The sequence below is a fragment of the Natrix helvetica genome (genome assembly GCF_964273705.1).
Source record: "Natrix helvetica genome assembly, chromosome: 2".
Taxonomy (NCBI): domain Eukaryota; kingdom Metazoa; phylum Chordata; class Lepidosauria; order Squamata; family Natricidae; genus Natrix; species Natrix helvetica.
The window spans coordinates 280042685-280059733 of NC_138552.1; the positions used below are offsets into that span (position 1 = coordinate 280042685).

General features: G+C 38.4%; 1 protein-coding gene across 2 annotated transcripts in view; it reads right to left on the reverse strand.

The window, feature by feature from the left end:
• Positions 1-12314, reverse strand: part of ANKFY1 (ankyrin repeat and FYVE domain containing 1) — a 65009-nt gene extending 52695 nt beyond the window's left edge. Inside the window, exons 1-2 of one of the 2 annotated variants that reach the window (XM_081945317.1) lie at positions 12186-12314; positions 957-1149 (exon numbers count right to left, since the gene is read on the reverse strand). In XM_081945317.1, coding sequence (XP_081801443.1) covers positions 957-1149; positions 12186-12195 — 203 coding nt within the window. In that variant the 5' untranslated portion in view covers positions 12196-12314. Of the gene's footprint in view, positions 1-956; positions 1150-11867; positions 12081-12185 lie in introns of those variants that run through there. The other variant, XM_081945316.1, reaches the window with a different exon arrangement.
• Positions 12315-17049: the final 4735 nt, after the last annotated feature.

The following is a 17049-nucleotide window of genomic DNA, read 5'->3' on the forward strand; positions in this document are numbered from 1 at the left end:
ATTTGGTTATATTTAATAAGTGAACATGGAAATGGGGTAATGTCATAAACAGATTAAGCATGTTGTATGAATGCAGCCAATGTGCTTCTGAGATTCAGAGGGGTATATACAGAAACAAAGAGCCTCAGACTAGATTACAGAGAGTCCTCAACTTGAAACATCAACTGGGACCAGAATTTTTGTTACTAAGCAAGGCAGTTGTTAAATGAATCATTGCAGTTGTTATATGAATCATGTAATTGTTAAGCAAATCCAGCTTTCTGTGTTGACTTTGATTGGCTGGGAAAGTCACAAACGGTGATCACATGATCCTGGGGTGCTACAATAATTGTAACTGCATGCCAGCCGCCAAATACCTGACTTGATCATGGGCTGCTGCCATAGTCACAAGTGTGAGGACTGGTTCTAACTCGCTTTTTTTGAGTGCCACTGTAAACTTCAAAGAGTTGCTAAATGAATGGTTGCAGGTTGAGAACTCTCTGTAGCTTATCACAATAACAATTGCTTCACCTACTGAGAAAGAAATGGCTCTTGGCCTGTTACAATATATGAGCAACAGAATAAGATACAAAATTTGAACCTTGGGTAAGCTGTAGCAGGCTTTCTGAATAGAAATAGAATAAATAGAAATAGAAATAGGGAATTAGAAATTAGGAAGATAGAATAGGATAGGATGGGGACAGGATTCTTTATTGGCTAAGATGTGATTGGACACACAAAGAATTTGTCTCCAATGCATAAGCTCCAGAGATAAATTCCTTGTGCATAAGCTAATTTAAACGCTTCTCTATTACCTATAATAAAAGCATCTTATCAGATCTGCATCTTGATTCTTTGGTTGCAAGGTTTCTAATTTGAGCACTGGTTGTAGCAAATCCTGATTGTGCTATTAGTAATAATGTTATACCATAGGAACCACCCATGGACTCTCTTCCATTTTGGGGGGAATATCTTACCTATATTGCTCCTGCTCGTACAATTCTGCCACAATGGTAAGCAATCGACTGATGAAAGAGTCACTGGCATTCTCTTTGTTTGACTGAGCAGCTAGGAGGGTACATTTTCTCTCTGTTTCTGTCAGTTTTTTCTGCAATTTGACATATTCCTGACGGAGAAGCATCAAGTGTTTTTCCAGTTTTGCCACCTCTTCTGCAAAAATAAGCACACAAAAACAACAAAAAACAATAACTGAATGGTACAACACATGACCTGCTTGAACAAGACCCCAGTTTAATAGCTAGATTGTTCTCCACTAGGACCAGTGAAAGGTAGACAATACTAGCAAGGCACATGCAAACTAACATTGTCATGATTATCCATGGGGAAAAAAACCAATCAACATTCACTGTCTGGCACTGCCATTTTTAGGACTGACCCAAATGATTCCAAAGATCATGGAAGTCCATCAATCCTTTGACATTCAGATGGCATGTTATGAAAAGAGGAAGAAATGTTTCTAACTTAAACCAAAATTTTCAACTATGAAGTCTCTGGTCTGTACAGACTGCACAGTCTGTGAGAGTGACTCTTAAGTATCAGGTTATATTATCATTGTTGATCACATCGTCAGCCAGATGTTTAGATTGGATCGAATCCTTCCCAAGGACCTAGGATAGGCAGATGTTGTGTTTAATAATATTAAAGATGCCAGTGCAGGATGCTAAACTGTTCCAAGTAAAACTATCTTTTGCAATTAACTAAGGATAATTTTATCAATTTCGACATTGCTCAAGTGATACTTCAGATGTTCTGGAATTGTACTCCTTTAACAATTATTATTGTTACTTCTCAGCTTTTTAAGTATAAGTCATGGCAGCAAAAATATCCAATTCTCCTGCCTCCTATTTTCCCCACAATAACAACCCTGTGAGCTGGATTGGGCTGAAAGAAAGTAACCGGTTCAAAGTCACCCAGTCAGCTTTCATGCCAAAAGGAGACCTAGAACCCACAATCTCCCAGTTTCTAGACCAGCACTGTTACAATATTAAATTTTGTAACTGGAACAGTAAATTGTACAGTGGGCCAGAGTTGATAGGTTGGAGTGCTAGCTCATTCATGAGGCAATCTATGCTGTGGGTGAAAAAGGGCTGATCCTCATTCTCAACCAATTCTGAAAACATAAATATTGTTAATTCTACACCATCAGCAAAATGCATGATCCAAAGACAGATGAATCAGATAGCTTGCTGCAAAGTAGCACCATCAACTGCCTAAATAGACAAAATTGAGTGAATTCTAAAGGTCTGTTCCTATGGATTTAGGACTGTTATTAATTTAAAACATTTCATTGTAATTCTAATCATTCCTATTTTGAGTAAATTCTATTGAATACAGTGGGATTTTCCTATCAATAAGCATCCAAAGGATTACACTCTTAAAATATTTCATAATGTAATCTCTCCTTCTTTTCCTAACTAGTATCATATCTCCAAATAATCAATCAACCCTCAAAATTAAGAATTTTGAAATCAAGAAATCAAGTAAGGATAATTTAAGGTTTCTAGAGATGCCTGATAATCAGGAAACCCACTTCCTGTCAGATCAATGACAAGACTTAAATTAAGACATTCCATATGTACTATACTTGTAGAAGACTCATAGTTCCATGGAAGAACATTGCTAGTTATAGAAATAAAAAGCAGGACTGAATTTCTACTGCAATTTCTCCCAATCTGGGAGTATCTGAATATGTTAACAGTGTAATTCCTACAATTCCAATTCAGCAAATTTTATATGTACTTCCAGTACTTATTTTTTAAAAATTATATCCCTAATAAACCAATCACCTTCCCTGTGAGAAGAGTGCATTATATGGAGTTTTTACGCTACAAGCTGCAACATGTCATGAAAATGAAGATATGAGCAGAAATTTTTTATTCCCCCCCCCCCTCTCATGTTCAAATTCAGGATTACTCACTGAAATTAAATGTGTTAGGATTCTAGACCAATAAAGGGAATTTTTCTTTCATAATATATAAAAAAAACAATCTTGTGCTATTCAATGTAATGATGGCCTGCAATTTAGAAAGTTATAAAGGGGGACTAAGGCAAATTCATGTAAGGTTCAGTTTAGCAACAATAACTAATCTGAATATACTAAATACTATCTCTTAAACTTAGTATCTTAAATAGTTTATGGGAAGTGACAGAGAAGGGTGGTTATCTTTCTCATATCCGGGCCTGTGAATTTTCAGAATGAACCTGATTTTGACAGAGAATGTGAGACTCAATGGGTCTTTGGCCTGATTCTGTAATGCTCTTACGACTGCTCGCAGAAAAGCTGGGAAAATACAGAGTTCTCCATACAATTTCAGCCAATTGTTTAGCACGCTAGCCCTGTGTGAGAACAGCCTAGTCAGGTTGCTCAGTTACTGAATCCATTTGCAGTATGCTATGATGGTAAAACAAATTTTCTCTTATAAAACCCAACAGCAATAACCATTTCTTTTCTATCAAGATATAACATTAACCGTGTTTTGATGTAATGCACCAAAGATTGGGAAAATGTTCTTCTCTTTTATGGTTTTTACATCAGTAATATAAAAACTATCAATATATATATAAAATCCTTTTATGTAAACAAAAACAAAAAAGACAAATTGCACTACCACATTAACTAAGAGTCCAAACTCTAGTATTAGAAAATCTATATATAGCTCCAAAACTTCTCTAGGCCAATTCTTTCGTTTTTAAATGTTATTTCTGAAGTACTCAGTAGGGTAAAGATCAAGGTCAATCAGTACAATGAGGATAATGTATAATACACTAACTTGTTGCAAAGATTAGTGAGGGGTTGTTACATAGTAGCAATTTATTTCCAAGTTGGAAACAATCTGAATATGTGGTCTAGCATTGTTACTCAATTTTGAGATTAAATTTCAAAAAGGGGGGGTGGGGATGCAATAAGACCTTTGATAAAAAGGGCCAGCTCCAAAGAGAAAACCCTACAATAAAACTTAATAAATAAGAATTTCACACTTAGTGGATTTTATGTTCAACATTCAACATCAACTTTATTTCACATGTTAAATAAAATTTCGCAATAACTGCAATCCCAGTTTAAGTTGTAACCAAACCATAGCCAAACTTATCCATCTCAAAGGATTGTACCTATCATACTAAATCACAATGGGAATTAGTCTTAGTCCTGTGCTTTGAGTAAATCCTTTACTGCAATTTACATAAGGGATCAGCAATATTTAAAGGAGATTGCTATAAGATATTGCACAAACAAAGCTTAAATATTGACATATTCAATAAACCACAGGTTCAGCGTGTCATTTGAAGCCAGTCAATAAAAGATTTTTCCTTCCCTGGCTTTGCTTCTGCGAAATATCAAGGTGGTAAGCAGAATTTATGGGAGCAGAAAACAAAAGTTTGAAAACTAACCTAGTCCTAACATAGCCTTTAAAATGGTGAGTCGCCCAGAGTCATCTTGTAGAGGAGATGAATAGAATAAAAATGTAATAAATAAAAATAAATAACAGCAGGTAAATCAGTTTGATCTAGTGATTCTCAATCTGTGGTCTGTGGACCCCTGGGGGGGGGTTATTTATTTATTTATTATTTATTATTCATATTTATAGACCGCCCCCTCTCCCGAAAGGGACTCGGGGCGGTGTACAGTCCCTAAAATACGTTATAAAATACATACAAAAACAGTTAAATAATTAAATACGTAGGTGGAGGAGGTTGTAAGACTGTACATAGAATAATAAATATAATACATTAAAAGCTTATTAAAACCCCAAACCCAATTAAAATGAGTAAATCCCCGGGAGGTAAAACTAAGAAAGTGCCAGGCCAGCTGATTGAAATAGGTGAGTCTTTAACTTTTGCCGGAAGGAACGGAGGTCGGTGGTAGTTCGAATGTCTGGGGGGAGGTCATTCCAGAGGGTTGGGCCCATCACAGAGAAGGATCTACTCCTAGGTGTCGCCCGCTGGCATTGACCAGCAGACGGCACCAGGAGGAGCCCCTCTCTGTGTGAGCGGATAGGTCGCAGGGATGTGTGTGGTAGGATGCGATCCTGCAGGTAACTAGGTCCACTGCCATGGAGCGCTTTAAAGATGGTAATCAATACCTTGAAACGCACCCGAAAGGCCACAGGTAGCCAGTGCAGCTCGCGCAGGAGAGGTGTTACGTGGGAGTAACGTGTACTTCCCATAATAACCCGCGCGGCTGCGTTCTGAACTAGCTGCAGTCTCCGGATGCGTCCCAAGGGAAGCCCCATGTAGAGAGCATTGCAGTAGTCCAGGCGAGACGTCACCAGCGCATGAGTGACCGTGCGCAAGGCACTCCGGTCCAGTAGGGGGCGCAATTGGCGCACCAGGCGAACCTGGTGGAACGCCCCCCTTGCCACGGCTGCCACATGGTCCTCCATTGACAGCCGGGCATCAAGGAGGACGCCCAAATTGCGCGCCCGCTCCACAGGGGACAATTGTTCGCCCCCTATGGCCAGCGATGGAGTCAGCTGGCTGAACCGAGGTGCCGGCAACCACAGCCACTCGGTCTTGGAGGGGTTGAGTTTAAGTCTGTTGTCCCCCATCCAGACCCCGACGGCTTCCAAACACCGGGACATCACTTCGACAGCCTCGTTGGGGTGGTTTGGGGTTGAAATATACAGCTGAGTATCATCAGCGTAAAGATGGTACTCAACCCCAAAACCACTGATGATCTCACCCAGTGGCTTCACATATGCGTTGAACAGGAGAGGCGAGAGGACCGACCCCTGTGGCACCCCACAAGTGAGTGGCCTCAGGGACGATTTCTGCCCCCCTGTCAACACACATTGCTTCCGGTCGGAGAGGTAGGAGCCGAACCACCGCAAAACGGTGCCTCCGACTCCCATCCCCTCCAACCGGCGCAATAGGATACCATGGTCGATGGTATCAAAAGCCGCCGAGAGGTCTAATAGGACCAGGATAGAGGAGCAACCCCTATCTCTGGCCCTCCAGAGATCATCAACCAACGCGACCAAGGCTGTCTCAGTGCTGTGTCCGGGTCGGAAGCCGGGTGTCAGGAGGTTGTCATGGGGTTCTATAAAAGGCTTGAAAATGATTTAAATCTTAAGTCTTGGGGGTCCATGGCTATGGTTTGTGGCCACAAAAGGTATTTAAAGGAGGTCTGCGGTGAAGAAAAGGTTAAATGGATTAAGGCACTAGGCTAGAAGCCAGGAGAGGATAACTTCTAGTCCTGCTTTAAGACATCAAAGCTGGCTGGTGACTTTGGGCCACTTACTCTCTCTCAGTCCATCTCATCTCACAGGGTTGTTGCTATGGGGAAAATAGGAGAAAGGATATTGTTTGCTGCCTTTGAGTTATCCATAAAAATAATAAAGGAGGGCAATTAATTAAAAAATAAACATTATTTTAGTAAGCTTTCTTCATTAGTGGTCTCTGAATGGTATATATGTTCAACAGTAGTTTATGAGTAAGAAGAGGCCAGATAAGTCATTGAGTTCAGCTCCATACTCAGTTTAAAGCATTAATGTCTGCCTAACACATCAAGTCTAGAAAAGCTTCCTTTCTCCTTTGATAATAGCCGGTAACTGCCCTTTTTGTTAGAATTGTTTTCCTAATATTCACCTGGAATGTACCTGCATTGCTTATATTCAGCACTCAAAAATAATAGATAATAGAACTTAGTCTTTTTCTATCTAACATTTGTTTAGGTACTTTAAGAATGCTACGGTGAGGAAAAACAATTCTTATCATTTTCCTCAAAGTTAAATATGCCCAATTGTCTCAATATTTTCTTGTTCCCAGTTTCCCGATTATCATTTCTGTGTCTTTCTTTGCATCTGCTCTAGTTTGCCTGAATCCATCTTAATGTAATACTCAACATGTGATTAGATCAACAGACAATAAAAATATCAGGCAGAAACATTTTTCTTTTAGCAAGGCTGGATGGACTTCAACTACATGATTGTTACAAACATTTCAGCTTAAACTGATACCGCATTTTTACAAATGCAATAAGAACCTATCTGGGTGACAGAAGGGGGTGGAAAAATCAATTATGCCTCTGAAGCAAAATGTTATTAATTGCCAAAAATTTTCAGACTGATATGTTGCTAACATAGCCAGGAACTCTGTGAGAAAATCAAGTTTCTTTCCTTCAGATATTAAAGGTTACAGTATTGATCAGATAATGTTTATTGAATAAAGAGTTAACTTTAGATTTAATACTTTTATCTGCACAATCTCTTGATCCAGCTACAAAGGAGATTCAGTCTGCTTATTCAAGCTTTTAAGGAACAAATAACGTTAATTCAACTAACTGCAATTCCATATTTTAAGCTTCCTGGCTTTTCCCCAAATCAGTCCACATTTATTGTATTGGGTAAGCATCCCCTAAATTCCCACCCTGTCCTGAAAAAAATACTAAAAGGGCAATCTTACACTTATTTATTTTTTAAGGTTTATACTGTACCTTATCTCTAGGAGTTTCAAATGGCCTTGCAAAAAAAAACAAAAAACACCACCTTTCCAATTTACCACACAACAGAAAATCTATGCGCAAATAAAAATCACAAAAATCTAAATATAATTTTTAAACAACAAGCAATTAAAATTAAAGCAGTTTATTCAAATTACAAATTGAATGGCTTCCTAATGAGGTAGGGGGAAGGAAAGTGCAGTGGTATGGAACAGCCCTACAAAACAATATTTCTCTGTTCCTCTGGACATTGTTCACTAACAAGCTGAACAAACATTATAGCTACACAAAGACCCAAATTCATTGGAGAAAGGGTAGGAGAAATTACTTATTTACATAAACTACTACTAAAATAAATTGCAACTATAAAATACAAAAAAAGCCTGTGGATTTTCAGAAAATGAGTTTTCATTTATGTAAAGTCATCTTTACCAATTTGGTATCTTCCAGATGTGTTTAAACTACAGCTTTGAGACTATCCCCAACCTTTGGCCCTGTTAGCTGAGAATTTCTCAAGCTGCAGCCCCAATACAGCTTGTCCTACATTTAACCCAGGATTGTCTAAAACGCTTAGTTAAAAACAGATGTGACAGCTTTATTAAACTTTACTAACTCATATATTTGCTCAAAATATACTGTACATGCTTTATTAAAGTTAATTGTTGCAAGAGTATATGTGCATTTTGATTTATAAAGACTTATAAAGATTTTGGCCTGTATGATTAGCATATGAAACTAAATATGCGCTGTTTACTGTATTTGATATTATACTGTGGGTAATGCAACGTTTTTCTATGTTAACCTTTTACTTTAGAAATTCCCACTTTCAGAACCCCTTATTATTTAGGAATATAATTAACTTCCTTTTTATCATTTTTAAACACTTTCAGGTATTCTACCAGAGGTGGTATTCACCCAGTTCTCTCTGCTTCGGGCGATTCACTCTGCCCATCCTCCCTGACATAATGTGCGAGCACTGTGCATGCACAGAAAGCGGTGCACGTGCGCAGATGCGGCGTGTGTGAGCGAAGCAAGCGCACACTCACATTTGCGAACCGGTAGGGCAAGTAAGTGAATCCCACCGCTGTATTCTACTTATTGTTTGCCATATGCACTTTGATTTTTTTTAAAGGCTTGTATACATACTTTTACGGACATCTGCAGATAGACACAAGCTATTTCTTAGGCAAAACAAGCTAAATCAGATTTTAAAATCTCAATAATATTTTTTAAAGTAAGGCATCAAGTTGATGGCAATTATTAAATAGTTTTATACTATGCACTGTATTTGTCTTGAGTTTTCTTTTAGAAATCCAGTATATCATTTCTACATGCCCAGGAAGCTGCAATTTTCCAAACATAATTTATCTGCCAAAAATGACAGAATTTAACTATTCTTCAGCCACAGAGACATATTCAATATTCAACAGCTACTGTTTGGAAAACACAAGTAGTTCTACACAATGATATACTACTATTCTTCTAATTGTTAATCAAATATGTATTTAATTGACTGGCTGAACTCTGAAGCCTTATTTTTCACATAACTTCTTTGAAGAATTGCCAGCAGCTTATTTTTTAAACAGGAATTGCCCTTAATTGCATAATAGGACATGCCTTTTCTAAGATGATGGCATGTATACTGCATATTATTTAAAGATAAGCTGCATATACTTTTACTTCATAATTGTTTATTCATTGCCATTTTATTTAGATCTGATAAAATAAACACAAATAATTTAAGAAAATATAACAGAGCTTTAGTTGTTGTAAAACCATGCCTCAGAGAAGTAAGTTTCATTTAATTTTGCAAAACCTCCCCTAGAATAACATTTGTGCTGCGCTGTCTATCTATCTACCAAACTTCTGCACAGGAAACAAACACACTACAAAGTAATACAGAAAAGGAAAAGAATCTGAACAAATTGGTCATCTTCCAGTGAAATTCTAGAATGCTTTCTTAAAAAGAAAAACAGGGGACACAGACTTCCGGCAAGAGGAGGAAGTCAAAATCTGCAAAATCATCAACTTACTGACAACTGCTTCTCTACTGTTTTCACATTTGCTTTCCAAAAATGTTTAAGATTTCAGGAAAATGGACCATAAGTATTTTAAATGAGTAAGTTTTGTATATAAAAGCATAATAACTAAAATAATATTTTATCTCCACTTTAAAAGTTATAAAATACATTCATTCTATTCTAAACTATCTTGTGTTTATTTCTGTATGTTCTTTCAACATGGAAGTTACACTTATAACTGTAAAGTAGGGAAAATGAGCAATGAGTCAAAATTTATTGAGAATTAAAGCATGAGATCATAACTGGTTTTCAAATAGATCAGCATTACAATTATTTTATCTCAGAGCTGAATCCATTAAGAATATACATTCTAAAAAGACCAATTACCGGTACTTTTCAGTATCCAATTACTTTTCAGTATCCCATCAGTATCAGAATTAGGGCAAGAACCAATGTAGGAAAATTAATTCAGATTCTTATTCATTTAGGAAACTTTTTCACTTATCTTGCCCAAAACACTTTCTTTCAGCTCGAATTAACCAACAGGAGTTGGGCACAAAGGTGCAATTTCTGTATTATAGTAGTATCAAGCAATCACATTAAGCCAAATACTTTATTGGACTGGGCATTCATGTTATGTGAATTTAATAACTGTATTTTATTAACCTGGATTTAGGTTTAAGCATCTTGGCTGGCACCCTTGGCCAAGAAATGGAAATGAGCACCATGCCCTGAAGTTGGACATGACTGAAAGGGAAACCTTTGTCTTTTTATAATAATCATGGGTGCCTTTAGGCCAAAAACCCCTTACTGCTTTTTTTCATAGGTATTATACACTAACTAGATTCACACCTGGTTAGTTTGATTTTAGCTTACAATGTGGCTTATAAATTGTGATTTAGGCTTGTTCAATTGAATCTGGCCACTACTTGTTCAACAAACTTTAATTAAAACTGTGGCATAGCATAACATAGGAACCACAACATAATGTGATATGTGAGCCTACTGTGAATGCTGTATAGCCATTTAGAATAACGTTGGGTCTTGAAATTCCATCATCAGCCTATCCTTTTGGGAATTTCGAAGAAGAAACAATAATAATACAACAAGCATTATAAAAGGTGGAATATGTGGTATCACTGATATGATGGTTGAGATAAAGGGAAAAGTTTTTGCCTGCAGCTATAGAGAATCCACATAACTAACAGGGAGGGCCAAACAGCAAGGTCATTATTTTATACGTAGAAAGTTCATATTTAATCCCCAATAATTTCGGGCAAAACCAGGAAAGACCTGTTTGGGACATTGGTGACCAATAGTCCACCACTGAAAATTAGGAGTGAGAAATCTATGGTTTCCCAGATATTGTTGGATTAATCTCCAACTGCTATTCCTTCCATATAACTCAAAAGACGTTCCTGGGTTTAGATAAAATTCCTGGCAGTGCCACTTTAATAATTAGGTCAAAGATAATGGGGAAGAAAGCAGAAAAAAATTAAGGGCATTTCTGTCAGTCAATTCAAGAAAACCTGAGCTAAACATACTAACAGTCTGGATTACTGTTAAACAGTTTCTTAGGGAAGGGCTCTCCTTGCAAAAAAAATAATAATAATTCTCCATTCTCTCAATATCAGAGCCAGTTTGGTGCCGTGGTTAAGGTATCGGGTTAGAAACTAGAGGACCCTAAGTTCAAGTCCCACCTAGATACAAAGCCAACCAAGTGACCTTGGGCTAGTCGCTCACTCTTAGCCCTAGGAAACAGGCAATGCTAAACCACTTCTGAAAGAAGCCTTGCCAAAGAAATCGTAATTAGGAGTGGACAACTGACTCTAAGGCAGTGGTCACCAACTGGTGGTCTGCGAGAAAATTTTGGTGGTCCGCAGAAAAATTATTTGCATTTTTTATATTGCACTACATAATATTTATCTTTATTTAAAAATCCTACTAGTGCCCCATGGGATTTAAAATTATGAATTTAGTGGTCCTTGAGGACCGAAAGGTTGGTGACCCCTGCTCTAAGGTATCCAACCCAAAACCAAAAAACCCCTCTCAGATAGAAACTCTAAAATTCAACAGGTCATTGCCAGCCAACACTCAGCTTTACTAATCAATACCTGGAGCGAAATAAAGCAAATTTAAGTGACTTCAGTGGGCTGCAAAACATTAGCCGGTCTTTCAGTACAATGTAGGCACAGCCCACACCCCGATAAGGCAGGGGAGGTATAATCCAACCTGAGAGCATCACCAGGAGAAGCAAGGTGTGTTAAAGCATCTTATTTCAGAAAAGATACACCGGTTTTTTAAAACGCCTCCTCTCTCCCACCCTTCCTCCTCCCCACTATCCAATCCCAGACAGAGACCCTCCCTCTTTAGTCCAGGTTTTTCTGCCTGCCGGCTTTATACTACACCTCTCATCTTCCTCCGCCGGGAAAGCCGAAGGATCACTTTGGTTACGAGCGATGGGAGTTGTAGTCCGACCAGCTTTTAAGTCAGGCTGATAAAAGGGATTCGATTCTCTTTCCCTGCCAGGTAACGCCCCCTGGTTCACACAAAAATACAGATGACCCCTGTCGATAAGGCGCCTTTCAGCCCCTCCCCTTCCTTTTCGGCCTTTCCTCGAACAGACCCCGAAGGAAACGCTCCACCCCATATAAAACCGCCTCAGGGCGAATCCACTCTCCCGCTCAAGTTGCAGCTCCTGCCGCTGCCACCCCCATCTCGCTTACCTTCCGCCATGTTGGCCTGCGCCGTTTCCCGGACAGAGCTCTCGCGATATCTGACCTTGAGGGCGGAGTGGCGGCAGCCAAGGATGCAAGCGATCGAGTGCGCAAGCGCATTGAGGGTCAACTGTCTGCCGACTCCAGAAGCCGTGGAAAAAAGTATTTAGCGGGGCCGCTCTTTAGGTTTCCCTTTTTATTTTTATTTTCTTTTGAATGGCTCTAACGCCGTTTTCTAATTCTTACAACTGTTAGAAGCCGAAGGCACAGTATTTTTTTAAGCATACATGGAGTTCAGCTTGCTAAATGAAACGGGATTATTTTTCCCTAGGACAAAATAAATTTGTTGAGCACGTGCTGCATTTCCTTTTCTCTTTTTTTCTTAAGCAGAACGAAGACTCGAGAACCTTAGTGATAGTGCTTCTGAGACTTTGTCTAAGATCTGCGTACTTTAAAGCCTCTCTTAGCATTTGTGGCATTTTTGTTTTTCACCGTTATGTTTTATTTTTATATTTTTAAGGACTATAAGACAACTGCAACGGTCCAACTTCGTTTTCCCTAATGAGGGTTTTTGTAAAAGAGTGCAAAGCATCTTTGAACAAATGGGTTTTCCTCCCGTTCTCTACCTTTATCATTTTTCTGATGAATACTAATAAAATATTTTTAATTTATTTAATTTATTTTAAAACGTTGGCTGCCCATCTTAACCACAAAAATAAAACTATAAAAAAACTAGATATAAATAAAATACTATAAATATCCAAATATTAAAATACTTGCTTTTTGACAGAAAGCAACTTGGGGAAAAAACTATACAAACTTGCAAAACCTTTTGAGCCTGTGCAGAACATAAAGATTGATAGTGTACAGAGTTTACTATTTATCTAGAGTAGTAACTACAAGTAGTTAAAATCCCATTTCAATTATGCCAAGAAAAATTTCAGCCACTCATAACTATAACTCAGACTCAGGCCATGTTACAACATGTTAAGCCATAATATAGTTTAGCACTGAATGCGTTAAGATACTACTCCCAACACATCTAGTTATTCTCATATACCAGGGGTGTCCAAACTTGGGAACTTTAAGACTTGTGGACTTCAACTCCCAGAATTCCCCAGCCAGGAGGAATGTTTGGTGCAGGTATAAATGACTCAGCTTTTTTTTACAGTAATATTTCCGTATCACGGTACTTAAATTTTGTAAAAGTCACCATTTTCAGAAGTGTACCTTTGTGTTGCTGGAACAAATTGAGTGCTTTAAGCTGTTACACTTGGGAAAAATAGGGGGAGGGAGTGCTATTTATGCCACCTTGAGTTCTTTCTAGAAATCACTGATTTCACCAACCACTTTTCTTACAGCCTTTGAAGGTCAAAAATAATAATAGCAATAAGTATGGCCTTTCTCTGCTCTGGATTGAATGCAATGTGTGAATTAAGACACTGGCCTGGTTTATATATTATATTATATTATGGACCACGTGGTTTATTTAATCATTGTGTAATAAATACGTTACAATTCCTCATAGAGGGTTCACTTAACATACCAATCAAGTTATTTTGATACAGCATTTTGGTGGCCAAGGTCCTGGATCAACACAGTCTGACTAGCCTGGTATTTTCTCTATTCTAATTGAGTAGTTTTTTCACAGCTCTTCTAAATTGAGACCCTTTAAACTGTAGATAACAACAATTCAATTTGTGAGGATGATTTTGTCCAAATTTTATGTAGCCAGCTGTGAGCAGTTTTGGAAATTCAGAAGTCTGGACTTCTGGGTGATAGTCCCCTTGTGTACTACTATAAGCTCCAGAAGACCCTGCAGCCAACAGGAAGCCCTGGGAGAACAGGAAGAAACACTGAAAACTCTGATTGGCTGTAAAGAACTGTGAAACGGTATATAAGTCTAAGTGCTATTACTGTCATGGTCATTTGTGATATATATATCTATTGATTATGCACCCTCAAGTCAGTAGCAATAGCATTTAGACTTATATACCGCTTCACAGTACTTTACAGGCCTCTTTAAGCAATTTACAGAATCAGCATATTGTCCCAAACAATTTGGATCCTCATTTTACCAACCTCGGAAGGATGGAAGGCTGGGTCAACCTTGAGCATGATGAGATTCCAACTGCCAAATTGTAGGCAGCCAGCAGGCAATAGAAGTAAGCTGCAATACTGCACTCTAACCACTGCACCACCGTGACTCTTAATGTCTACCCTATCTACCCTATATAGATCTATGACTATATAGATTTTCTCCATAGTAATCTGTCCCTAACTCAGAGGTGAGTTACTACCGGTTTGGTAGTAACTTGGCCTGGGTCGTTGGAACCGGCAGCGACCCAGGCCTGCCATGCCCCCAAACTGGTTCTTTCAATGGTGCCGTAGGCGCTGCCATTTTGTTTTTGCCTTCTGTGCATGCGCAGAGCAATTTTTGTTGCACTGCACATGCACGCAGTGTGTCCCTGAGCGAACTGGCAGTAGCAGCAGCCGGAGCCCACCCCTGCTCTAACCTGATCCTTCAGGTATTCCAATGGTGCGTGTATGTGTGTGTTTATATTTAAATAGTGTCTGTATATTTATAGTTAAAGAATTGTACTTTGTAATTGACTCCGGAGTCTGTATTAAGAGTCCATTAAGGAAGAACACAGCCATTGGCAACAAAAATCATGTTATGACAATTATGTAAGTGTGGCTCACTGGCCTTGTTTAAAGATCTGAGGGCAAACCAAGCTGTGGTACAGAAGTACCATTTTATCTCAGCATTATTTTGCATCCATGCAAGGTGTATGATTTTTGTTAAATTAGATGCCATAAAAAGTTTGTGGCAAACTGAATTGACCCTAGAATCTCACCATTTGACAATCTCTGTAAGGTATCATAGTTGTTACAAATTCTGTAACATTTAGGCACTCAAGTATCTGTAGATTCTGTAGATTCTGTCTTGCAAATATTTCCTGATTTTGTCTACACAGGAACTGTTGAAAGCTCTGTGTTAAACTGACAGCAACTTTTGAGAAATTCTATAAAATAGGACTTTATTTAACTAAACAAATGCCATTTTTGTCTTGATTGGATTGTTACATTCATCTCAGCTGAAGCAGTTAAAGCTGTCCAAAAAATGATGGAAGTTATTTTATAAGCCTGAAATCATAGAATCTGATTAGAATCTAATTTGCTACATGTTTAAGCCATCTGTAGCCATATTACAGCATGAAATTTATTAATTAAATTATTTATGCAGTTATTTTGGAAGCATTATGCCTGTGAAGTACAACAGGAGCCCTTTGGCTCTTGTCTGCAGCAGATAACTCTGTATTTCAGCTGCAGAAGCATGAATTAGCTAAAAAAAACCTTATCTTTATAAGGCTTATTATTATCTCAATGCACCAACTTTTGTGGTGACTGATGCCAGTTTTGTAGAATTTGGTATTGTCTTATACAGACTCAGAAAGATGGGTCAGGTAAGTCAGTTGTACATACTTAGTTGTTCACTTTTCTTTCTAGAGTAAAGGTACTCCTAGATTGAATGTGTAACTTTGGGGGGGCAGGGTTGTGAGCTACAAAATATTTTAATATCTGTAAGGATATTTAATTGTGTCATTCAAAGATCTCAAATTATTCATACAGGTGCTTCAACTTCATTAACCACACTTTTGCCACCTTGCACGCAGGGTGCTTGGAACTGCCCCCAAGTAGAAAATTGGAAACTAGGAAGTTTTCAAAATCAGATGATTTAAGGGAAGTCATATTTTTACTTCCTTTGGGATTGGAGGCACTATGTCCTCCCTCAAATGGGCATTATTTACTTCTGGAATCCAGCTGCACATGTCCTGGCTGAAGCAGCCAAACTTCACAAAACAAACCATCACATTTCAAGATGCCCCAGTCACCTCATTAGATAACTCCTTTATCTACAAAGAATCTTCCAAACGCAACACAAAAGCCTGTTCAAGTTTTCCTAACAATGTCTAGGCAACCTTTTTATAGGAAAGTGACTAGCAGTGCCAATAGATGAAATCCTATCTCTTTCTCTTATACTCTTATCGCCACAGTTTAGGCCTGAATATGGGTATGTGTTTGCATTCACTCATATTCACTCTTGGTTTTCTGTCAAAGTCACCCCAGATGTCCCATTACAGGTAGTCCTCAACGTACAATCACAACTGAGCCCAAAATTTATGTTGCTAAGTGAGGCATTTATTGAGTTTTGCCCCATTTTACGACTTTTCTTGACACAGTTAAGTGAACCAATTCAAGGTAGTAACACGGTTGTTAAGTGAATCTGGCTTCCCCATTGACTTTGCCTGTCAGAAGGTAATAAAAGGTGATTACATGACTCCAGGACACTGCAACTGTCATAAATATAAACCAATGCCAAGCATTGGAATTTTGAGCATATAAACATGAGGATACTGAAACGGTCATAAGTGTGAAAAACATCACTTTTATGTCACTTTTTTAGTGCTGTTGTAACTTTGAACTGTCACTAAGCAAACTGTTGTAAATCGAGGACTACCTGTTCTCACATCCTTGCCCAGAGCTCCTGTCAGAGCTCCTTGTCCCACAATGTAAAGCAAAGGGTTTTTTTACTGGAAAAAGTCCATTGCCAAATAAAACACAAATGGGCACTAGACCTGACCTCTACAGAGGACCCCAACCTGGGGCAGGTAGACCTATAAACTTACAGTAGGAGATTCTACCACCACACCAGCAATGAGATCCAGGAAGATGGATCAAGAGTTCTAACCTGTCCCTGCAATCCAGACTTAATTAATGACACACCTGGTTATCTTTAAAACAACATTGTTCACTACTAAAATCACTCAATGAAACTCAAGATACTCTGGCCACCTAATGAGAAGGAAGG